At 29.4% G+C, this 24,187-nt stretch overlaps 6 protein-coding genes and 1 long non-coding RNA gene across 12 annotated transcripts; 3 read left to right on the top strand and 4 right to left on the bottom strand.

Annotated features, from left to right (window-relative positions):
• Positions 1-320: 320 nt before the first annotated feature.
• bora (aurora kinase A activator-like protein bora) lies at positions 321-2,909 on the bottom strand. Its single transcript, XM_015315950.2, has 6 exons — positions 2,208-2,909; positions 1,835-2,129; positions 1,684-1,775; positions 1,386-1,583; positions 1,045-1,255; positions 321-938 (listed from the first exon to the last, which is right to left on the bottom strand). The coding sequence occupies exons 1-6, from the start codon at positions 2,358-2,360 to the stop codon at positions 442-444; spliced, it is 1,446 nt and encodes a 481-aa protein (XP_015171436.1). The 5' UTR covers positions 2,361-2,909; the 3' UTR covers positions 321-441.
• A 446-nt stretch (positions 2,910-3,355) lies between these two features.
• On the top strand, positions 3,356-8,948 carry LOC107063813 (uncharacterized). Of its 2 annotated transcripts, none has more exons than XM_089176496.1 (6): positions 3,356-3,521; positions 3,939-5,475; positions 5,567-6,008; positions 6,082-6,297; positions 6,368-6,597; positions 6,791-8,948. In XM_089176496.1, the coding sequence occupies exons 2-6, from the start codon at positions 3,947-3,949 to the stop codon at positions 6,873-6,875; spliced, it is 2,502 nt and encodes an 833-aa protein (XP_089032622.1). In that variant the 5' UTR covers positions 3,356-3,521; positions 3,939-3,946; the 3' UTR covers positions 6,876-8,948. The 2 variants fall into 2 exon arrangements, with proteins under 2 accessions (XP_089032622.1, XP_015171406.2); XM_015315920.2 differs by having other exon boundaries at positions 3,357-3,521; positions 6,746-8,948.
• Positions 7,566-10,465, bottom strand: PolE4 (DNA polymerase epsilon subunit 4). Of its 4 annotated transcripts, XM_089176499.1 has the most exons (4): positions 10,208-10,465; positions 9,311-9,459; positions 9,020-9,039; positions 7,566-8,445 (listed from the first exon to the last, which is right to left on the bottom strand). In XM_089176499.1, the coding sequence occupies exons 1-2, from the start codon at positions 10,463-10,465 to the stop codon at positions 9,319-9,321; spliced, it is 399 nt and encodes a 132-aa protein (XP_089032625.1). In that variant the 3' UTR covers positions 7,566-8,445; positions 9,020-9,039; positions 9,311-9,318. The 4 variants fall into 4 exon arrangements, with proteins under 4 accessions (XP_089032625.1, XP_089032624.1, XP_015171337.1 ...); XM_089176498.1 differs by having other exon boundaries at positions 7,566-9,039; XM_015315851.2 differs by lacking the exon at positions 9,020-9,039.
• Positions 10,466-10,913: 448 nt separating this feature from the next.
• On the top strand, positions 10,914-14,694 carry LOC107063764 (uncharacterized). The gene is given in 8 exon segments (XM_015315845.2): positions 10,914-11,987; positions 12,083-12,170; positions 12,271-12,900; positions 12,903-13,240; positions 13,307-13,520; positions 13,741-13,899; positions 13,977-14,256; positions 14,350-14,694. Coding segments are annotated over 8 exon segments (2,979 nt in total). The 3' UTR covers positions 14,546-14,694.
• Positions 14,695-14,711: 17 nt separating this feature from the next.
• LOC149031213 (uncharacterized) lies at positions 14,712-17,695 on the bottom strand. Its single transcript, XR_016177908.1, has 2 exons — positions 17,564-17,695; positions 14,712-16,421 (listed from the first exon to the last, which is right to left on the bottom strand). It is a non-coding gene; the product is annotated as an uncharacterized LOC149031213 (long non-coding RNA).
• Positions 16,415-22,278, top strand: Lint-O (L(3)mbt interactor in ovarian somatic cells). Of its 2 annotated transcripts, none has more exons than XM_015315849.2 (5): positions 16,415-19,412; positions 19,522-19,732; positions 19,821-19,930; positions 20,007-20,384; positions 20,469-22,278. In XM_015315849.2, exons 1-5 carry the CDS (start codon positions 18,270-18,272, stop codon positions 20,613-20,615), a joined length of 1,989 nt encoding a protein of 662 aa, XP_015171335.1. In that variant the 5' UTR covers positions 16,415-18,269; the 3' UTR covers positions 20,616-22,278. The 2 variants fall into 2 exon arrangements, with proteins under 2 accessions (XP_015171335.1, XP_015171334.1); XM_015315848.2 differs by having other exon boundaries at positions 19,510-19,732.
• On the bottom strand, positions 21,746-24,137 carry LOC107063763 (uncharacterized). Its single transcript, XM_015315843.2, has 4 exons — positions 23,894-24,137; positions 23,666-23,780; positions 23,128-23,411; positions 21,746-22,956 (listed from the first exon to the last, which is right to left on the bottom strand). The coding sequence occupies exons 1-4, from the start codon at positions 24,032-24,034 to the stop codon at positions 22,609-22,611; spliced, it is 888 nt and encodes a 295-aa protein (XP_015171329.1). The 5' UTR covers positions 24,035-24,137; the 3' UTR covers positions 21,746-22,608.
• Positions 24,138-24,187: the final 50 nt, after the last annotated feature.

Below are 24,187 nucleotides of genomic sequence, written 5' to 3'. Positions count from 1 at the left end.
CGAATTTATTTACATGAAAAAAATTATTAAAATTAATTATCGCTTTATAAGAAAATACTTTTTTTTTTAAACGGATATATTTTATATAACTATTATTTATTAATTGTCAATTACTAATAAAATCGATATTAAAATATATGTAAGTAACATGTAAATATTTACAATATTTATATATATATATATATCATTAATGAAGAAAAATAATAGATATCTAACTACAAAAAAAAAAAACTATATCAGTATTATAAAATGCATATATAAAAGTCAAAATGTTAGTAATAAGAATTATTAAGTTAAATATATTCTTAATAACTTATTCATTCAGTATTGATTATTCAATTTTACTTATATTTCGTCCTATCTACAAAATTATTATCGTTACAAAAAAATACTGAGAATTTTATAAATCTTCGTACATAAGAAAGAATAACAATAAGTCAGCTACCCTTTTTCATTGACATTATATTTTGAAGGTGTAGAACAAGCAATGTTTTTACAATTTTCTTTCCAATCAGAAAGTGGAATTTCATCGTCAAATAATAAAAATTGTTCATTGTTATAAAACTTCTGCTTAGTTGAACTATTGTCCGTTAGATTTGTTGTACTATTCATAGAAAAAGTTAAATATCCAGTGTCTTGAATAATATTAGAAGCACTTTGTTTCTCAGACATTTCCCAGTATCTAGGGATTTGTTGTGAAGTGCACTTTCCCAATTTATAAACCTGACTAAAATCAGGAAAGTTCTTTATTTCCTTCATATTATTATCTTTAATAATTTTATCTTCTTTATCTTTAATAATTTCATTTTTTTCATTGTCTTTGATTAAAGATGTTGAATTTACTCCCACTGAATTCATTTCTGCAGTTATATCTGTTTTCGTGTTTTCATGATCATTATTGGATTTATTTGAATTTTCTTCGTTTATAGTTAAATTATCTAAAAATAAAACCATAGCTAAAATCAATTTATTAAATATTGATAGTATAAGGTAATTGTATCTTGAAAGTATAATTTCTTCTAATATTTTATATATAAAGTATACCTGGTACTTTATCTTCGAAAACTTGCGTATTATTCGAGAGAGACATTTCCATACTACGACAAAAATTTAATTTCATAACTGGACGGGAATAATATTTTTTAATGTCATCTATTGGTGTCTCGTCAATATCAGCTATAGATGATATATTAGGTGATATATTTTCAGAACATTGTATAGGTGTTCCATAACGTTCCATTTTACGGGAACATTTCTACAAATAAGAAATTTGATTTTATATATTATGTCTTACATTGATTTATATATATAAAAATAGAAAGAAAAGTAATATTTTTAATGATTGTAGAAAACATTAATAATATAAGAAATTTAGATTATGATACCTTTAATGGTGAGCCATTATGAAACATTCCACTCTCTGGAGGACTTTTACAGAATATTGAAGAAAGATTCATTTTGATTGGGGAAACTAAGAAAGAACTTTGCTCTTCATCATCAGTACACTCATTAAAGTTGAAAAATAATTTTCTCCTTAACGAATTATAACTTAAGTTTGCATCATCGTTATCTGTGTTTGGTTCCTAACATATAGAAAATATTCATATAAATTTTGTGTTCAAAATATTATAACATAGAAATAAAATAAAACATATCAAAATTTCTACTCGACTATCAGTGTACCTCATTCTCATTAAATTTAAAATATGGTTTTAATGCTTCTTCGACATTTGTTGGTAATATTGATGGAAAAGATAAAGTTGTTTGACACGCACCTAAAATTAATCAAATAATTATTTTATCATTGTAATAACTACTTACTGATATTTATTACCATCTTTTTTGATTGGTTTAGGAGTATTTTGGAATGCATTTAATTTATCAATAAACCGCTTAGGAGTATTCTGTTTAATATCAAGTTTATTTTCTTTTCTCTTAGATTCCCATGGGCTTGGTACTATCTCATTTGTCATAAAAAATTTATCAATCGCTTCCTGAGCCTTTAATTCAACGTCTGGATCTGCATTATGTATTTGTTCTATAGGAAATTCTTCTATTTTTGCTGGTTTTATTAGAGCTAATTCTTCTACGCTCCACGAGAATTCAGGTGAATGCTGAGGATTAGTTACCTTCATAAAAAAAAATAATATATTTTATATTTAATAATAACATAAATCTCCTTACATAATAAATATATACAATATTACCTTTCTAAAAACACTTGGACTAATAACAGACTTATGTAATGTATTAGTCAAGTCACTTTCAAATGGATTTCTTGCAACAAATTTAGTTAATCCTGATGGTGGTGTGCAATGATTTGGTAGATTTGTAAAATAACCTGTATTCTTTGGATACATAGTTTTCTTTTATCTCACTAAAATGTTTTATTTCAACTATGCAAATGCCTATCTAATTTTTTGTAATAAATAAAGAGAATGATATGAAACATTAAATTTAACAAATTCCAAATACTGAACTACTTCAACGAATGATTAAATTCCACTGATACACGATATATTTTTGATATTAAATAATCTTTATATGATGGCAATCAAATAAGGAAAATTGATTAGTATAAATTATTATAGAAGATATATCGTTTTAAATAAACAATAAAAAACAATATATATATATATACGCGCGGCGAAATGAGATATATGAAATAATGGCTCAAATGAATAAAATGAATTCTGAGATGAATTAATCAATTTAAATTTATGATTGTTACGTTTTAGTTATGCGATTTATCTTTGATAAATATATTTTTTTTAATGTATTATTCCAATATTTAATAACAATGTATGTAATAATTCAAAAACCACCACAAGTCTGTTTACACGTTCGAATTCACCAATAAACGGAAGTATAGTAAATCAAGGTAGTCGTTGATAAGCGTATTACAAAGTAACTAGATTAAAATATAAGCTACTTTAAATTTCTAATTAGAAAATTTTATTTAAATATATATGGTGTTTTTATATAAATACAGAAAATTAGCATCTTTATTTTTAATAGTATATAATAATATTATATAATAAAACATTTGAAATTCGAGCGCGCGCGCACACATCTTTCAATAGCGTTATCTAAGAACGTAATTATACCGCGGTATTATTCGTTTATCACTAGAATTAATTTATCGTTTAACTGTATCATACAATTATATTTTTAATATTTTATTTATTATATAAATATTGTAATAATAAATTCATTATTCTTTTCATATATTGAGATATTACCAATTCATCGATTAATATTTTGATAACAATAAAAAAACATGTATCTATGTATACAATAAGATATAGATATATAGGGAAGATTTTCATTCGTACTATCTGTTTAAAAACGTACTTCTTAGTACGTATCATACGGATAAATATAATGACCGATTCTGCGCCAACCGCATGGTATATAGCGTAAATTGTGCATTGCATATTTTTAAATATAATGCATTAAATAAATAACTATTTTGATTGCAATGTAAAATTATCCTTCACAAAATAGATTAGCTGGCGAATGTGAGTACTGTACCCTTGTATTTCCTTACACTACGTCATGAACCATCGTTTTAGGTTACTAAAGTTGTTTGAGATGATATCTTTATTACGAATATTTCTCGTATCATGCATCAATTTTTACTAATTCCATACACTTTTATTCTTATTTATATAACTTATTTAATTATTAATTATTTATATTTAGTTTTGTTAATCGAGAAGAGAGATACAATATGTAAGATTATTGTTGTAATATACTTTATTTCACAAAACAGCAGTTTTATTATACACGTATTTGCTTTTGTAGGCTTTTAAAAAATATATATATATATATATTTAAAAAAATAGATATTGCATGAAAATGCTATTAAACATATACTTCCTTTAACTAAATAGACCTTTAAACACTAAAGAATATGTTTATATATTTTTACATAGAACCTAAAATGGCAGAACAGCAGCAACCAACTCCTGATTTTAAGCGTATGTCATTGGATAAGATAATAGAAGCGATGACTGCTGATTTAGAAAATTCTAATGGCCATTATGTTCAGTTTGGAATATCACCACAACAAACTCCACCACATAATTGGAATGACTATCCTTCTGGTCAAACGAGACATTATATCGCTAATCAATCTCCACATCCTACTATCTCCACATCTCCACAAAGTGTGCAACCAATGAATCCGATTGCAACTTCTTTATATATGCAAGATATGCCAAGTTATGATAATACTACTACAGATCCTATGTATTTTCCACCTCAAACTGTAAACCATTTAGGTATTAATGAAAATAATGATTTAGTGGGAACTTATGATGTTGGCGGAGGAAATTACATAAATGTTATTTATGGAAATGCATCACAAATAATGGCAGAACAATGTCAACTTTCAAATATGACACCTTATAAAAATCAAGGTGCAATAGATAGAGAATATGGGCTTTTCAATGACCGACGAATGAATATACCATCTGATATGCCCAATCAAAATTTTAATGGGAAGCAACTAATTGATAATCTTGTCGGTAATTGGGTTCCAAATCAATCAGGAACTTATAGTCCTTTTGGTGGTTCTCCTAATGTAACACCAGTACCACAATCTAATACGGATGTTAGAGATCCTGAAGATTTACCAAGAAATATACCAGAGAGCCACTATAAAAGACCACGAATGGTAGCTGAAGTAAAGCCTATGCGTCCTTCTTATTCAGACGTATTAACTAAATCAGCACCGACTCCACCTTCACCATTAATTTTACCATCTACAAAACCTAAAGTTGAATCCATGACAAAAAAAGTTACCAATAAAAGTTCAAAAAATAAAATTAAATCTACATCGTTAAAGAGACAGAATTCATCAGGGAGTGATGATCATAATTCTCCAAAATTTCAAGTACCCAAAAAAGTATTAGAAAAAAATAATTCTAACCTTCCAAGACGATGGGTTTCCTTAGATAATCTAGGTTCACAAACTGAATCTCATGAAATAAATACTTTTAACAGATCAGATCAGTTTGAAAAGAAGAAAATTTTGAAAACTTCGAAGAAAAATGACAAAAATGAGACGCTTAATAATTCGAAAGTTCAAAATAATAACTCTAAAACAACTGGCAATGTACCAAAACGTCCAATACAAATAAATAACAATTTAAATACAATCAATAATTCCAGTCAAACAATTTCACCCGAAAGAATTGAAAAGAATCAACAACAGAATAATAAAAATAATAAGGATGATAAAAAAGTGACTAAGGAAAGGAATTCTAAGCGCTTCCAAGCTGAAAAAGCACAGCAAATTAAAAAAAGAAATCGTAGAAAAGAATGCAGAGAATCTCCTATTAAGGATCTATGTAAAAACTTAAATAAATATGCAAGTCGTTGGAGTAAAATTGTATTAAAGATTTTTTATTGGTTATTACACTTAATATCAGATGTAGTTAGTATGAGTGCCAATCTTGTTATTCAACTGTAAGTATTAATAAAATGAATTTATGAATTTTAAATATATAATTCACGCAACCATATGTATATGTGTTATTATGTTTTCTATATTTTTCAGTGGTAAATGTGCTTGGTATCACTCTATACTCTATTTAAAATACTCATGGATTTATGTAGTAACAATGTTTTCTAAAATACGTATTCTTAATGCTTTGGGTAAGCAATTAGATCATTGGTTTGGAAATAGTAAATTTGCTTTCTGGCGTAAAATGAAGACCGAAAATGAAGAAAAAGAAGAAAATTCAAATTGGATACATGGTGGGCTTGAAGCTAACATTGCACTACCTAGCACTGGAGAAGAAGCTATGAAGAGATTATTAGCTTGTAAAGGCAAAGATCCTTACAGTATTCTTGGAGTTACACCAACATGTTCCGATGATGATATTAAAAAATATTATAAGCGCCAAGCATTTTTAGTGCACCCAGATAAAAATAATCAACCTGGAGCAGAAGAAGCATTCAAAATACTAGTTCATGCTTTTGATATAATTGGGGAACCAGTAATATTTTTTTTACTTGTAAACTAATAATTTTGCAATATTGATTAATTATTTAAAAACAATATTATTTTAGGAACGAAGACAAGCATTTGATCAAACAAGACAGGTTGAAGCTGCATGGGGTGAATTAAGTGACTTGTTATCTCAATTACATAGAAAAATGGAACAAGCAGCAAATACAATAAGGTGTACAAACTGTGGTTTGAGGCATAAACGGGTTCCAACTCAGCGTCCTTGCTATGCTGCCCGGTTTTGTGCACAATGTAAAATACGCCACAGTGCAAAAGAAGTCCGTATTTAATCTGTAATTATTTAATTCTTTTTTCGCACTTATGATATAATTGTTCCAATTTCATTAGGGTGATATATGGGCAGAGTCTCGTTTAATGGGATTTCTTTGGCATTATTATGCTTGTATGGAAGGTGCAGTGTACGATGTCACTGATTGGGCTGCTTGTCAAGCCGGTAATTTAAAACATCTTAGAGCAAACACACATAGCGTTCAATATAGGATTGTACTAGGTCAACGTCCACCACCACAGACTTCTAATAGTGGTAAAAAACGACAGCAAATGGATCCGAATACAAGGTATGAATATAAAACTAATAATTTAAAAAAATCAGTAAAGAAAATTTGATATATATACATATATATAGATACATATATATATATAAATAGCGATAATAAACTGATTTATTTAAATTAAATTATAAGTTTTTAATATTTTCTAATACAGTGAAGCAGATTTCGAAGAATTTTTAAATAATCTGTATAACCACAGCAAACCTGGTAATCCTAATACATCAGCAGAGCAAAGTTCTTTTAGAGGAGATTGCAGAAGACGAAAAACCAAACGCAAGAAGTAAGCAAATGTACACGAAGCTTTGAGATCTTATGGTATTTACTATATACGGTTAACACATTGAGCTCCACGCAAATTCTTAGGGAAATCTTAGTCAGGCCATGCGCTTTACTTTATATTAAAAAAAAATAGTTGAAAGTGCCAATTACCGATGAAAGACGCATCTTAAACTTAAAGTTTTTCGTCAGTCAACGATACTTTATAATAAAATTCTTTATATAAGCTGTATCAGTCGCCGGTAATTGACGTTTTTTTTCAATATAAAATAACGCCCGTGACCTGACTGGGATTTCTTTAAGAATTTACGTGGCGCTCAACGTGTTAACGAATAACACATATTGGTTGGTTTGAAGTTCTTTTTTTTTTTTTGAGTGATTGTCATCATAACGACAGGTACAGATCTTGAAAATATAGGTGATCTTCAGTGATTGATACTCTCAATTTAATATTCTAAAAATATATGACTCAATCAGAGTACATAATACATGCAAAAAAGAAAAAGAATTATGATTTTCATTAGAACAATACTCTTGAAAATAATAAATTTTTTAAATGTTTAGGCGCATCAAAGCAAAAAGTGTTAAAACAATACACGTAGAAAAATAATTTGTTTCTAAAAGCAAAAACAATGTGCATCCTGATTTTGTTGTACATATTTAAAATAGCTTGTACTTTTTTAATATAAAAGCCATGGTTTTTCTTTCTTTTTTTTTTTTTAAATATATATATATAAACATTTGATCAAGACTTACAACATAATATAATAATATAACATATTATGCTTTCAGTACAATTATAAAAATAAATGATTTTATGTTTAAAGGTATAAAACTATTAAAACAATAATAATTTTATAATCTACATTACATACTTTTACGTTTAAAATAAACCAATATTGAAATTAATTACTAATATCAGGTATGATATACATCCATTTTTTCAAATCATCTATAATTGTGAGTTTAAATGAACAGTTAATTTTTTGAATACATTGAAAAGTTACTAATACTAGATTTCTTACGTAACACACAGGTATGTAATTAGTAGATTTTAAGAACAATTATTTGATTTAAATATGATATTTTACAATCAGTGCAAAATGATGAATTTTACTTTATTTGATTTACGTATAATATAATATTACTTTGTATATTATTCTATACATAGAAATATTTACTAAATACATGTTAAATGAACGTGATGTGGAATTAAAACATTCTTAAAAAGATGATTTCTTTATTTAAAAATACTCAGAATAAGTTTAATTAATATTAATAATAATCGTAATACCCTGTTCTTTAATATATTTAATATATGATCTACAAAATTTAATTCCCTCTTTCTCTCTGTATGTTATTAATGCAGATGTTTTTAAAAATTATAAAATTTTTATTGTATCGTTTTTTTTTGTTGTTGTTGTATAATGATTTTATAATATTGTGGTAACTATCATGAACCATGATCTCTATTATTTATATTTATTAAATTATCAGAATTTTGCAAATTAAAGACTGATTTTCTTCTTTTTTGTTAGGCATATGTTGTATTAGTATTTAGAAAATTTGACAGAACATCTGCAAAATTAAATTAGAGGTAAAGTTAACAATGCTGCAAATGTTACATATATATAGAATTAAATAAAAAAATATATGTACAAATTTTTTCAGCATTGTACAAAGTGCATTATAAGTTAAGGTGCTGAAATTAATATAAAAAGCAGAAATATTCAATAACCATATTATTTACAGAATATAATTGCAAAAACAAACAAAATATCAATGACTAATTATTAAATTATTCTTTTAATGATGGTGGTATTATATACTTTTTCGACACATATATTTGTGTATGTATACAAGTCAATGGTAGATTCTTGCATTATAATTAATTTGAATCGCGAGAGTGCCAAAGTATGCCAGGATTTCATATTCATGTTCATTTAAAAAATTTTCATATATTAATTAAATTAAAGCTTCCTTATTTGTACTGCCATAAATTATAAAGTGCTTTGTATATGCAAATATATCAGCTATTAACATGTATATCATATAAATTTACAATAAAGCTATAAATTAGATGTATAAGCTATACTATATATTGTAACATATATCTTTTATTTTATAATATAAATTTTTATCTATACCTTACCTTTTTATAAACATAATAATCTAAAAGATAAAAATATTATTAACACAAAAAAGAATTAATTTTTGAAATTATATATAAAAGCTTTTCATTACTTTTTAATTGATGCAAGTTATTTATTAATGTTTTTGTGAAAATGCAAACAATAAAATATCAAAACTAGAAATATTTGCATACATTTTTTTCAGTTATAATAACAATTAAAATTAAAAAATATAAAAATATTTATTAAGCAATTTTTTATATTATATTACATAATTTCTTGCTAATTATAATATCAAATGAGAAAATTACTTTCTAATTCATTCGAGCATTTCTTCTAAAAACACAAGCGCATCTACATTATTAATTGCATTTTCAATATCTCGTTTTTGCAATGTTCTTTTTTTTGTTTGTACAGTATACTTATAGGCTTCCTTTGCAAGTGAGTCAATAAAAAGTTCCTGAAAGAAAAATTCAAGGATATACAGAAATAATTATACAATTTTCAAACAAAGATGATTATATATATGCAGGATACTCTGTGTCTGACGGTATAAGCGAACAAGAGTAATTCTGTATAAAAAACGAAGTCAAAAATGTTGAATAAAATTTGTTCATATAACCCTTTTTAATTTCGAGAAAGATAGGTTTGAAAATTTGTGACATTCACTGTTAGTTTGACTTAGTTTCTCATATAGCATATTCTATAAATGGAAATATGAAAAAGTGTTATTTTAAATTCAGTTAAAAACACTTTATAATCAAGTTATAAACAAATGAAATTGAAATAATATATATACATTTAATTATTTATTATAAGTTAGAAATATTAAATACTAATTAAGATTAAATCTTACAAATTAAAATGGAATGCAAAGAAGAGTTTGATAAGACAAAAAATGAATTTCTGACATTGTGTTTTGCATTCAATGGTAAAAGAAATTCATTCACAAAATTTGGGAACGAATGAAATGATTTTTCGACTAAAATGAAAATAGATTACAATAAAATTATAATCTAATGTAATTTAATTAACATTTTTCTTATTTCATTAAATATAAAAATAATAAATAATTAAACAAACATTACCTATTTATAAAATCAAATTAATATTAAATTAAAATATAACATTTTAAATTAATATTATAATAATAAGTAAAAACTATTAAGAGTAAACTGTATAGGAAAAAATAATGAAATAATTATTACCGTTGACTTTGCTATTAAAAATACTGCCTCTTGGTTAACGAAATGTACTTCGGGATCCATTTTCATAATATTTTTTACTCTGCCTATAGGAATTCGTACTAATTTCTCTCTTTGTTCATCATCAACCTGAAGATTTGTATCAGTTTCCTCTATAGAATCTTGCAAGCTTTCAGGATCAACTATAATATTACTTTCGTCTGTTTCTTCTTCGTACGTCAAATCGTCACCTTCGGTATTCGCCATGTTTATAGAATTCATTTTGCACAATATCACAAAGTAATAACTTTAAATACCCTATGTGTATTATGTATGTATCATACCATATCAAATTTTTAAATTGAAAACAATCAAAAATATAGACTATAATATCTTATTAAATAAACGTAATATGTATTATAAAAATGTATTAAAAACTTTTTATTTGATTTGATGTCATATCCGAATCGTAATTAATTTATGATGCATAAATATATGTGATACTTTTCTATGAGATAGTTAATATTTCGAATTTACCGCATATGTGTGTATTGTCAGTACGAAATAAGGTTAGTTATGTTTGGTAAACTTAGTTACGTTTGTATATCTTCTAGAGGGCACTGTTAACAATATTTTTAAAGTGTATGTATATATATAATTTTGAAGCGGTTTAACCACATAGTGGCAAACCGTTAATCTTCTTCGATAAAAATTTCGTAAATTTAAAAAAATGTGTGACCTTATAGACTTAGATAATTCTGCAGGTGATTCATCAAATACAAAATTAGCATCGCCGTTAATACCTGTACCTTCAAATATAAAACGAAAAAATATAAATATTTGTGATAATAAATTTAATAATAATACATTAATAACAGAAAAACGTGAAAGTTTAGGTGATAATCCTTTTGATGCGATATTAGACGAAGCAATAGAAAATGTTCGTAAAAAAGAAGATCCATTTGAAACAGTATATGAAAAAGCTTTCATGGGAAATAATATCACTGCACAAGAAGAAAAAAACATAAATATTACAGATGATCTTAAAGCTACATACACACAATTGTGTAAGTTAAAAGAAAATAAAACTTCAAATGAAATCTTATCAATTCCTGATATTGTGGTTTCTACAGCTGAGATAAATTCATTGGATTTATCGATATTAAATCACTCAGCAATGAACGATACGTTATATGAAAGTAAATGTAATGAAGAAGAAGCCGAGATTCCGTATGTGTTTCAACATAAAATACCATTAAATAGAAAGACAGTACAATCACGTTCATATTCTCAAGGTGATATAATATCTGAATGTAAGCAGTTAATAAAACCTAGGTCTAACTCTACAACAGAATCATTAACAACTGATAAAATAAATACAAATGATTCAGATATCAAGTCTTTTTCAGTATTAAATAAAGGTTTTATAGAAGATCAATACAATGACATTTCTGTATTTTCTACTATATCAAACATTTCTAGCATTACAAGGAATTCTGGTTCCATAACATATAATTCTGCCTCAATATCTAATAATACTATGAATGTTGCCTTTTTAAATAAAAGTTGTTCATCAATAGCTTGCGATACTAAATTAAATGAAAGGATAAATAATACGATGAGTACAGTACCTACGATATCATTACCTATTTCACCAGCTCAAAAACCAATCAAAACAACAGTTGATGTTAATAATAAGTTACTCGATGATAAATTGCTCGATATTGATACTTGTATCCCTGAAATTACGTCTTCTAAATTATCTAATAATAGTTCGGATAGTTCTTCTGATTCTATATTTGTTGTAAGTAGATATAAATCTAATTTTTATATTAATTTGATTACTTTAAGATATTTTATTTTCTTATGTATTAGATTGTTTAAATCTATTTTTTTCAGAAAAAAAATAATATCAATACATCAATAATTAATGAAGCTATAGCTCTTGCAAGAACGTTTGAAGAATATGCAGGAAAATCTTCAGAATGTACGTATACTTTCCATTATTTACTATCTTTCTGTTGTATAAAATTTTAATAATTTATTATTACTATCTAAATATATATTTTTATATATTTTTCTAACAGCAAATATAGACGAATTGATTATAAATGATCCTATGTGGACTTCAGAATTGTTGCCAGCATATGAAGATGACGTTGTAGATAACTTAATTGAGGTACCAGTTTTAAATGCTACCAATAGGGAACAAAAGAATGGTGACATGTTATCTTGTAGTAGTAATACAAATGATATAACAAAATCACAGAATAACGTTAAAAAAGAAATGGACATAGCTCCTTTGAATCAAATTACTGTTAATAAAACAGCTGCATCAACATTGTTAGTAGACCTCAAAAAAATAGTCAAAACAGAAAATAATTCCGAGGCTAACAGGCTACTTGAAAATTTAGAACAAGTTTTAGGAATTCAATCCAATAACGAAATTGAATTATTTTCTACATGTGATCAAACAACAAATGATTCAAGAGCAATACAAATTACAAAAGAAGAAAATAAACATGATAGTAAGAATCATGTGGATGATTTAAAAAACAATGAAATAGAAGTTGAGGAATCACATTATGATAATAAAATTAACGGATGTGAAGCATTACATGACAATAACAAATCATTAATAAAGGAAAATGAAGTATCATCAATGAATCCACGAATAGAAATTTCTCCAGAAAAAGAAAGTTCTATTGAAGTAGAAAAAAAGAAATTAATGTTGATATTAATAATTTTACTCAGAAAAATGTGACAATAAATAAAGAAGAAAATAATAAAACAGAAAATAATGAAAAAGTTGCAGTAGAGTTGCTTATTAATTTAGGTAAAGTATTAAGTGGACAGTCTAACGAATCTGCCACATTGAACTTGTTAAAGAATTTGGGAGAAGTATTAAATTTAGTTTCAAAAAATGACCAAGAAAAAATTAATGTGATATCTAATAATACTGAAAAAATACCAATTAAAGATACATCTGGAAATAAAGTAAAATCTTCAACATCATTAAAAGTAAAACAAAGACGAAGTTTGGATGTAATGTCAAAGGTAAGAATTTTAATCGTTTATATTTATGAAAATAAATTATTTTAATTTCAATATTTAATATTATAGGAGAAACCAACTTATCAGAAATCATTCAGAAGAAGTACATCTACACATAACACATCTCCTCCTAAAAAACTGCAAAAGTCATTTGTATTTAAAGACAATAACAAATCTCAATTAAGTAAGACTAGAAAGCGTTTTTCTAGTGATCCAGGATCAATTAATTTGGATTCATCTAAAACAGAAATTGCTGCTAGCATAAGAGATCATCCAATTATTAGTAAATATTTGCATTTACAATTAGTGTGTATTCTTATATATATATATATATATATAATTGCATTATATTATATTAATATTATTCGGTAGTATTAGAATGGTTCTTTTAAAGCAAGTCACACATAATAAAATGTGATTTCCTTACATCAAAGTTTTTTTATACATGTATATATAAAGCTTTAAATAAGATTTAAAACTAAATACGTTTAATTTGTTTCTAGGTATAGGCAAAATTAATACAAACGAAAATAATCCGAAAGAGAAACAGCCCATTAAATTAGTTGGTAAAAATCAATTAAAACACAAATCAAAATCTGAAATTGTGAATAAAAAAGGTCCTATGAAGGCAATTATTCCAATTGGAAATATGCAAAGAAAAGGTATACGTATAGAAAAAAATAATAAACATATAAAACATATAAACATATGAAGTTTCTGATTTGAATCTATATACTAGGTACTATTACTCCTACGAAATCACCTAAGAATGTACAACCTTGCATTAAAATATTCAGTAGTACACCAAATTCGATCGAAAGTGGTATTGAATTAAAAAGATCACCTAAAGTAAAACCAATGGCATCATCAACACCAGACTTTCTAAAACGTAAATCTGTTGTACAAGTGCCAACGCTTCAACGTCGTGACAGGCTTAATGCTTCATGCGATATATCACCAATAAACGTACAAGAGGAAGTAACTACCGAGAAATGTAAAGTATATCTTAGTCCAAGAAGGTAAGAAAATATGTAGTACATTTTTTTATTTATGAATAAAAACAAAATTATAAGAAAATATAATTAAGTACAATTTATTTTTTATATACACAGAGCGAATAAAGGCCCATCGCCAAAAAAAGCACGCCTAAAAGTCAAAAAAGAGAATCTAGTATTCCAAAATATTCCATGTCTCCTGGTGTTCATGCAAGAACATCATCGCAGGATATTAATAAATCCCAAGAAATTTCAATGTCGTCACAAAATTTATCCAGAAAAGAAGAAGACATGTTTAAAAAATCACCCATGATTAGGAAAAGAATCGAAAAATCAGAACGAAAAAGTCCTTTAACAGATAATAATACAAATATTACAAAAGGAAAACCATTTAATTTAAGCTCTAAGTTTCGAGGGAATAATAATGAAAATATTGAAAGTGAAAAGGAAAATACATTTGTATAATATAAACAGTGAAATCATCGTATAAACAATTATAATAGTATTTTACAGATTTTTTTGTGTTCAATCTATTTAACCATAGACAAGATAAAATTTTTGTATTCATTTTATAATAAAGATATTTAAACAAATAAGAAAATCATCCATTTACGATGCCCTTTGGTAAGATACACAGTTAAGAATATGCACATTTCGATATTTAATTTTTTAGATGATCAAAGTACAAAGTTTTATTACGCAAACAATAGATAATGTCATAATGTCTATTTATTTATAAAATAAAAAATGAAAATTGTTTATTTTAATAAGAAAAGAGAAAATTTAGTAAAGTATTTAAGTTGAAATGGTATTTTGTTCGTAGTTGACTCCGTACCTAGAGTATGAGTGAAAGTTGAAAATAGTAGGGGTAAAAAGAGCGAGGAGTGGGGAGGAGCTCGATCGGTCGACGAAGCAACGTCTTTCCCCTCCTATGACTATCAGAAGCACGCTCCGCGTGTACCGTAGAGCGTCGAGAGCGGCTCCGCTCATCTATATTCGCGTTAAAGCCGCACCCGGCGTGGCGTGGTGCGGTGCGCTACGTTTGCTCACATTAGGACGGTGCAGTACAATGTGTTGCGATGTGATACGATGCAGTAGAAGAGAGTGCACTTAAATCTTATTAAGATATGTTATGTCCTTAATCGATAGTACAATTATAAACGTGTTAATAACACGAGCATAAGATTGTTAGCGCTGGATTGGCGCTAGATCGACTCTGGATCGGCGCGGTACCGAGAGAGTGTATCGAACACATTGAAGTGTGTTGCGATTCGTACAGAGGAGTCGATCGGTCGATCTTTCTCGGGCGGTTCGTACGAGGTGCGAGAAGAAAAAGAGCGCATCTCGCGTTTACGTCTTGCTTCTTTCGTCGTTTTCGTCATCATCATAGTCATCATCATAGTCATCGTCACCCTCATCGTCTCCGCCACCGGCACTGTACCCTCACCGTACCGTCGTATTGTGTGCGGATAAATGCGCGCGCGCGCACATCTTCGCTTAGCTGCACCTTGCTTGCATGAGACAAAAAGAGGATCGACGACACGTCGAATAATAGCAATCAAAAGTACAAACGCAATAAAAGAAAGAAGGAAAGAAGAAAGAAGTAGAATTCGTGCGTATTGCAAGACAAGGAAGATTTGAGGTAATTTTAGTTTGTCACCAATCATACTACAGTAATAAGGAGCGCGTTACAAAAAAATTCCGGGTTACGCGCTCTTTATCGACGTTCTCCAGACTTTCGAGCACTCGCTCCTGATTTTAAAGCACCTAACGTATGCTAAAACGTGTATTGCTCGAGCACCGGCAATATTACGTGTCGCGTGGTACATAAAGATGCATACGCATCTACATATATAATATGCATATATACGTATTTATATAGAGAGAAATATATATATATATATATATATATATATATATACACGATATATTCGTCGTGCAGCACATGTATGCGCGCTCTTACACAGGAATATTCGAGTACGTAAATGCACGTTTATGTAGATTTGTCGTAGAACCCGAACGCGCTGCGACGTTCGTAGGTGTGCGGCGCGCGCTCTGCTTGCGCGTCGTTTGCAATTACAGCCGTGATCCGCTAGCATTCGTTCTTGCGACGCGAACGAAGTAGGACCTTCTCTCGTTCGCTCCTTCTTTCGTCCTTCTCTCATTTCTTCGTTCATTCTTTCGTCTGCCTATTAGTTCAATTTTCTAGTTGTTCCATAAACGTATTATCAGTTGCAAAATAAACAATTTATCGACAGTGTGAAAATAAAAGACAGAAAGAGAAAAAAAAAGAGAAGAGAGAGAGAGAGAGAGCCAGAGAAAGTAGAAGAGAGAACACGAAGAACGAGGCGCGATCGTAGCGCGCCGATGATACGAGACGGTGCGTGGACCGACGACGTGCGGACAGAAACGACCGCGCGCAACCGAGATTCTTTCTTTGCTCACGTCGCTCCCGGCGTAACTTACCGAGGACACTATATACATATGCGCGAGCATAAAACGCATGTAGTACTGCCGAAAGATCGAGTGGAAACACCGTCCCTTTAGCGAGAGCGCAACCCTCCTTCGTGAAACTTTTAACACCGAGGAACGAAAGAAGAAAAAAAGGAAGAAAGAGAAAGAGAGAGAGAGAGAGAGAACGAACAAAAGTAGATAGGAATACAAGAAGAAAATACAGAGAAAGCTGAGATAATAAGAAAATAAATAAAGGATAATATTTGGGCTCCTTTCGTCGTATCGTCTTTGGTAACGTGTAAGTTCCGTTGCAATTAGATTGCTACACATACCGCGATAAGGAAGAAAAATAAAAAAATTTCATTTCAAAGTGCCCTTCAACGAGCGATTCAACGTAATAACGAGCTAACTTTTGTAGAGAATCATCGGCTATCGGTCGTATCCGTCTTTCTCCCTCCCTTCGTACGGCGCGCGGCAGTAGTCTCCGGCTTGCGCGCGCGGGCTACAGACGAAGGGCGCGAGCGGTGCTTGCGATTCGAAAACTCCTTCGAGGATTGACCATGCGTACGAGCGAACGACGAGCGATCGCTTGCGAGATCCCGTAGGAGTAGGAGAAAGAGGAAGAGTAGGAGACGGAAGAAGAGGAGAAGGAGGACGACAACGAAGAGGTACATGACAACGTCGGAAAGGGAGAAGGGGTAGAGAACGACGAAGTGAGAAGAAGCAAAGTGCCGCTTCGCGCGTTCGAACGTCTTACGAACTTGTTTCGTTATTTAACTTTATAGATCGTGACAATTGATATCATTTTTCGGTTAAATCGAATTCGAGTTATCGATAAATTGTTTATTCTAGATCGATACCTTGTTTTTACTTTTACCTTCGATTCTTCAACGAGCCGCAACACTCGTTCAAGTAGTTCACTGCGTTGGACTACTTTTCTCTTGTTTTTTTCATTATTGCGGCATGTCCACTGTGTGTTCTATGTTGCGCGCGTCGAACTAATTTATTAGTAACTACTACGTGAGGTAGATCTCAAGTTCAAGAAGAGATATTGCTCGCTCGCTGTGACATTTCTCAACGACCTTGTTTCTTGTACTTGACTCATGCGATTGTAAAGTGATATATATAACAAAGAAAATGGAAAAGACTTTGACTTTATTATCCGAGCGAAGATGATCCGATGTAAGCGCGCGTATCCGCACGAATGAAAGACAGTAAAAACGAAGATAGATAGAGAGAGAGAGAGAGAGAGAGAGAAAGCGATAGAGGGGGGAAAGGTCGAAGCGCGAACACGCTTGCGGCTTTACAAAAAACGCGCGTAGAGCACTAAATCTAAAGATAATACATAGAATTTTGAAGTGATTGAACAATTTTTCATAACCCTTTGATATCTTTAAGAAAGATATTAAAAAATAACTTTGAAAGGGGTGTACGAGAAAGAGATGTGCATGTTTTCTCACTTCGAAAAGATAAACGTATACAGTGAAGAATAAGATAAAGTAAGTGAGGAAGGAAAAGTAAAGTAGGAAAAAAAGGAAGAGATAAAGAGAGGGATAAGGGTGGTAACAGCGTGACAAGGAAGGATGCAACAATACCGGATGGAAACGCAAATTCGTCTTGAGGCGCAGATCCTGGAGGCGATAGATCAGTTGCGCCGACGTAAGGCGCGTCCCGATGCCGATCGTATTTGTAACTACTTGCTTCGAAAATTTGCGGTTGATGTGCGAGATACGATCACCGATCTTCATCGATTAATCGAAGCGGAGAAGGTTATACAAGTCGATTATAAGGGTAACACAAGTTATAGAAACGCATCCAAATGGACTCGTTTACAACTTTACAAGAATCGACCGGAAGGCTTCGTAAAAGATAAATTAAATTCGGCAATGGTGGCTGGCGCGGTTGCCGAGCTCGTTGTTGAGGAACCGGATTACCTCGATCAAGGTGTTCCAGCCTCTAAATTAGTCGATCAATTGCTCGATGGTATTTCGAATCCTACCTCTAGACGTATGACCAAGGATTTTCTCGGGAAAGAAGTTGCGAGCGGTAATTTAACTCGTCTCTCTAACGGTAATTATTCGCTGGTGGCGACATCCGACATGACGACCGCAACCGAATCGACGCATCGTGAAACCTTTACCCTTGAAAATATCGAAAATGGTAATATCAGGCGTAAAGACTCACAAACAGTTTCTTCAACAACTAATGGCCCTTATGATTTCGATGAATCGGAGAATTTGACTATCGCCGATTCAGCTTCAAATACACCAAGATCCTCGTGTCAAGCGAGTCCGAAACCAGAAGTGTCCATCAAGAAAGAAGAATGTTTTGATATTCTTCTAACTAAAAATCAAGACCGTATCGAAGATACATCTCTCGATGGCGATCGAACGAAGGAATCCGAGGATCCGTTAGTTAATATCGAGGAGAGAAAGGATAACGTCAAGAGTACAGACAATCAGTGTCCTAACCTCAAAAGATCTTCCAAATCGGAACGTAAGCAAAGATTACTTGTGAGGACAGATGATCCTATGGACATAGAAATTAAATTTGAAGAGTTTCGCAAAGACAATAAGGAGGAATCTTCCGCTCAGAAAGATAAAAGGGAAGATAACGAACATTTTAGCGAAGATCGTGACGACGAAGAGGCTGGAAGAAGTTCTACGAATTGCTCTCCTACACCGTCTAACATCAATGTGGGTGGTTTTCGTAGTGCTCGTAGGAAGGTTCGTTTCTGATGTTTCATTTTACGTGACTACACGAAATTATTATTAACTTAACATTATTCTATCTTTTCTTTTTCTTCTTTGATTTCAACTCAAGACCATTTTCCAGAGAGCGAAAAAAGTATTTGATCCATCCGACAACAACCTTGTAAGACGGAAACGTGGTAGGCAATCTACTACACAAAATAAAGTTGCTACGGTTCAGGAACCTCCAGAAATTGTTAAACCGCCAATTAAAGATGGGCCTTGTAGACAGTGTAGCCTTTGCGCCAAAGAAAAGCAAGAAGCATTAGTTGCGTGTCGAGATTGTACAGTAAGAGGTAAGTTTTACGAATGTTTACTTTTCTCTACAGTCAGTTTGAAATAATATTAATACTTATTAATGTCTTTATGTTTTGATTGTTTTAGCTCATCCAAGTTGTATTTACAGTCCGGAAGAAATAATTCACAAGGCTGGTAGTAATTGGCAGTGTGAACGTTGTAAGACTTGTACTATTTGTTGTGAAACTTCGGATGCTGTAAGTTATAATATTATTTTTGTAATAATAGTTGAAAACCAATATCATATATTAATTACTTTTTTGTATTATATAGGGACCGTTAATTACATGTTATTCTTGTGACGAAGCATATCATCATTACTGCCATTCACCACGTGTTATAAATCCAAAATCAAATTTAAGATGGCAGTGTAACAATTGTGTTCAAAAGCAACAGAAAACAAACAATAATCAAACTGTCAGTCTTATCATTGCGCGACCTGATACTCCGTCAAGTGTGACTGTACTAGCACCACCTATTTTAAGCCCACAAGTTTCACCTGCTCGCCCATCTTCCGATCAAATGGAAGACGATGCTACTAAAGATGGCATCGATCCTAATATTCCGGATGCTTCGGATTGGACATCTGAACAAGTTTATCAATACTTTGCTAGATTATTTCCAAAAGAAGCAGAAGTATTTAGGCAACAAGTGAGTAATACAAATATATTTCTCATAACTAGTATTAATTATTAAGTAATTTATAATTTTCATATATTTGTTATATGTTTACAGGACATAGATGGTCATTCTCTTTTATTGATGAAGAGATCAGATGTGTTAAAGGGACTTAATTTGCTGTTGGGTCCAGCATTGAAAATTTATAGACACGTTTTAAAACTTCAAGTTCGTCGAGACGATCCCAAACTTTATTGGTTGTAAAATTATTTTAATATTTTGAGGAAAATATATACATAGACAGTGGAAAATGTTAATGCTCACTATATATTGTACATATAGATTTTCTTTATACATTCTTCGTATATATACTTTTTCTAATTCTAGATATTTTTTCATATTATGCAGATTGTGATATTCTGAATTAGGAAAGTGATAACGTCTGAACAATTTGAAGATATATAATACAGATAGTATTATAATGTATAAGTAGAACGGAGAAACAGTAGTCTTTATCACATTATACTATATCTGTTTAAAAAGATGTTTATTTTCAAGAATCGTATGTTATAAAACTTCTGTTATACATATTATAGCAAAGGTTTTAAAGACTTTATTCTGTTTAAATAATATAGTGAGTCTGTATAGACAACCAATCTTATAAGTAAATTGTCATATAATAATATTGCATAGTTTTTATTTTTGTTACAATACGTACAATAAGGTAATTAAGAATGATAAATATTTAGTATTTTCTCGATATTTCTTAAATATCGATATATCTTCCTGTATAATAAATGTTTTGATATTTACATTGCATGTTTTGTTTTACTAATAGGATAAAACTTTATTTTTTCCTTTGCTTAGAAATTATTTTATAGGACTAGATTAGTTTTTCATTCTTTACGTTTATATATTACTAATTTTATGATGTAAAAATCTGCGAAAACCTTTTTTAAAGACAGAAATTTGTTCTTTTAAATATAAACAAAAATTGGTAATACCTAATTATTGTATTATAAAAGTAGTAATGATAATGCCAAAAAGAAAAATGATAATTTTTTATTAAATATAATAAATATATTATGCCGTTTAATTAATTATTTAACATTTGGTAGACTACATCAAATTATATGAATATTTAATTTTAACATCATTCTTTTATACTGATAAAATATATATAATCTTAACTACTACTTTATTTTCATCGTAATTTTTCTCAGGTTTAAATCATAACACAACATTTATATTAATTTATTTGAATTATTTTAATTAATTTATATTAATAAATGCTGTGTTATGATGTATTTAAAATAATTTTTATATTTATCAGCATGTGATACCATGTAATAGGGTCAGTTTTACAAGATTAAAAAGATTTATTATATTAACCATTAATTTTTCCTAAATAGTTTATTTTAAAACACATAAATCTCATGTCACAAAAATGTTTAAAGTCAACAGCTAATATCAACAAATTATCCATCTAGGACGACAATAATATCTCAAAAATGATAAATCTAGATTATTTCTATTAATGCATCCATAGATATAATTATTTATTTTTTATTACTATAGTGATAAAAAATAAAGGAATAGTTCGGTTTTATAAAATCTGTGGTTTATGGAAAATTGTTATATTGGTTATTATAGAGTTGTTTGCCTTATAAATTATATTAAAAATAATATTATATGTGCCTAAAATGGCTTTTGATATTGATGTAAAAAAGTTGTACAGTCTTTAAACCAGTCTATCACGTGCATACATTAACCATCTTCACTATTTTGATTGAATGTAAAAAGCATCAGTATCACATTGCATAATAATTTTTTCAAGACAACAAAAATATTACAATAAACATTATAACTACTTATGTAAGAAAATTTATGACACATGAAATACTTCAAATATATATACTGTTCTATATTATTGCACTCAATTAATACTTTCTTGGAATAATCAATTTTGAATTGATTATTTATTAAAGTTGAAAGCATGAAACATTAATGACTTAAATTGTTGTTTATTTTTACATATATATTATATCAAAACTCGTATTTAACTTATGAATTTTTCAATAGCATCTTATGAGAAGCAAACACTTCAACAGTGCCAGAATGTAAAGGGCAACTGTGATGTAAATATATTATTTTATATATATTCAAACTTTATTGAATATATTTAATTTTTTTTTAATAATTAATTAATTATATTTAATAATCTCCAAAATGACTTAATACTTCAATAACAAGGTACTTAAACTTTTAAGTTAACATCCAATTCATTATTAACATCAGTATACTTAGGAGGAGGCATTTTATGCAATGGTTCTTCATCTGGTATATACAATGTGATTTTATCTGATGCTTCGGACTTATCAATAAGAAATTCTTTTATGTTATCATGTGTTCTTTCTGAAGATACACTATATAAATACATACATACTGCAAGTAATGCTACTGCAGCTGCTGCAGCAGAAGCAAAACGTGCTGAAGGCATACCAGCATGTCTTGATGCACACTGAAACCAATCGGATCCGGGTATCCATGATGAAGTTGGTTCAGATTCTCCTGAATAATCTGATGGGGTCTCATAGTCCATGGTCTACATTTTTATAGTATTTAGTTTACTTATTAAAAGGCATCTTATTTCAAAGAAAATTATTTGCTTATAATAAATTAATATACTTTTGTATAATATAAAAATATATCTTTACAAGTTAGTATTAATTAATAACACAAATTCTAAGTATTGTAATAAAAACCTAATACTTACCCCACCATCCATTGGAACAGTTTTAATATAAGTCTGAGGTAATTTAAACCCATTGGAATCCCACCATCTTGGAAGAAGCTCTTTTCGAATACCAGGGTCTGTTAGAATATCATTTTCTGGTATATCAGGATACATTAGTAAGGTGTTAGAATCTACATATTCCTCTACATAGATAGCAATAGAAAAGAGTGATAACAAGTCGGAGACACGTTGTTTGGCCATAAAGTCACAACCAGTGCTGCAAGCATAGCGATCTTGTGGTTCTGCATACGCTTCTGTGCATGCTATTGAAAGAAAGTTTAGTTACTTTTTTTATATAACTAAAACAAAAAGATAAAAGCAAGCATTGTTTTCTACATTATTTAAGCCTAATATTTAATTCAAAATATCAAGATTTAAGAGCTATAAGAATATTTCTAAACATTATTGCCATGCATATTCTGTTAGCTATAGTATTGTTCTTAATGCTCAAAATTTAAAGCAATTTTTTTGGTTATGTGTAATATTATTGTTAAAATTAAAATAGAGTTAAATTTACAAGCTTCACAGGCATCCCTAGTGCCATTTAAACCATTGGGCTCCAATCCATAATTCAAGTCCACTAAATTGAAAAATCTACAACCTCGTTGACAACAAGACTTAATGTACTTGCTCTGAAAGGAAGAATGAAAGTAATAATATCCATATATAATATAAAAATATACTTTTTATAAGTTATGCTATAGAAGTAAATTCATGGTTCTTAAAATCAATACAATATTCATACGTTTGTGAAAGAAAGTGGTGTTTTTTCACATAAAGTGACACAAGGATCTTCGCGATTTAAAAAATTATAACATATGTCACAATATGCAATATTTATCAGAAATAACACTAGTAGGACAGCACTTTCTTTATACTTTTTCATTTCAATTCGATGTGTATTAATAATCTGTTTTTAGGAATCAAATTTTCTTATTACGGAGGTCAAACTCATATAGAAAACCACACTGGAAATCTGAAGGTTATATCCCTTGCTGTCGATAGGTGCGCTAATATCGTAACCAATCACGTTTTTCTA

This window comes from Polistes dominula, unplaced genomic scaffold (assembly GCF_049000335.1).
Source record: "Polistes dominula isolate Pdom_NZ unplaced genomic scaffold, Pdom_raw_medaka contig_25, whole genome shotgun sequence".
Taxonomy (NCBI): domain Eukaryota; kingdom Metazoa; phylum Arthropoda; class Insecta; order Hymenoptera; family Vespidae; genus Polistes; species Polistes dominula.
This window is presented reverse-complemented; position numbering and strand designations above follow the sequence as displayed.

Excerpts from the sequence above, each read along its gene's own strand:
- bora (XM_015315950.2), bottom strand. The coding sequence starts at position 2,360 with ATGTATCCAAAGAATACAGGTTATTTTACAAATCTACCAAATCATTGC. Across the intron at positions 2,130-2,207 it reads GTCCAAGTGTTTTTAGAAAG|GTAACTAATCCTCAGCATTC; the intron begins GTAATATTGTAT and ends TTTTTTATGAAG. Across the intron at positions 1,584-1,683 it reads TTAAATTTAATGAGAATGAG|GAACCAAACACAGATAACGA; the intron begins GTACACTGATAG and ends TCTATATGTTAG.
- LOC107063763 (XM_015315843.2), bottom strand. The coding sequence starts at position 24,034 with ATGAAAAAGTATAAAGAAAGTGCTGTCCTACTAGTGTTATTTCTGATA. Across the intron at positions 23,781-23,893 it reads CACCACTTTCTTTCACAAAC|AGCAAGTACATTAAGTCTTG; the intron begins GTATGAATATTG and ends TCTTCCTTTCAG. Across the intron at positions 22,957-23,127 it reads CTGTTCCAATGGATGGTGGG|ACCATGGACTATGAGACCCC; the intron begins GTAAGTATTAGG and ends ATAAAAATGTAG.
- Lint-O (XM_015315848.2), top strand. The coding sequence starts at position 18,270 with ATGCAACAATACCGGATGGAAACGCAAATTCGTCTTGAGGCGCAGATC. Across the intron at positions 19,931-20,006 it reads GTTGTGAAACTTCGGATGCT|GGACCGTTAATTACATGTTA; the intron begins GTAAGTTATAAT and ends TGTATTATATAG. Across the intron at positions 20,385-20,468 it reads CAGAAGTATTTAGGCAACAA|GACATAGATGGTCATTCTCT; the intron begins GTGAGTAATACA and ends ATATGTTTACAG.
- LOC107063813 (XM_015315920.2), top strand. The coding sequence starts at position 3,947 with ATGGCAGAACAGCAGCAACCAACTCCTGATTTTAAGCGTATGTCATTG. Across the intron at positions 6,298-6,367 it reads TACGCCACAGTGCAAAAGAA|GGTGATATATGGGCAGAGTC; the intron begins GTCCGTATTTAA and ends CAATTTCATTAG. Across the intron at positions 6,598-6,745 it reads CAAATGGATCCGAATACAAG|TGAAGCAGATTTCGAAGAAT; the intron begins GTATGAATATAA and ends TTTCTAATACAG.
- PolE4 (XM_089176498.1), bottom strand. The coding sequence starts at position 10,465 with ATGAATTCTATAAACATGGCGAATACCGAAGGTGACGATTTGACGTAC. Across the intron at positions 9,460-10,207 it reads TTTTAATAGCAAAGTCAACG|GAACTTTTTATTGACTCACT; the intron begins GTAATAATTATT and ends TTTTTCTTTCAG.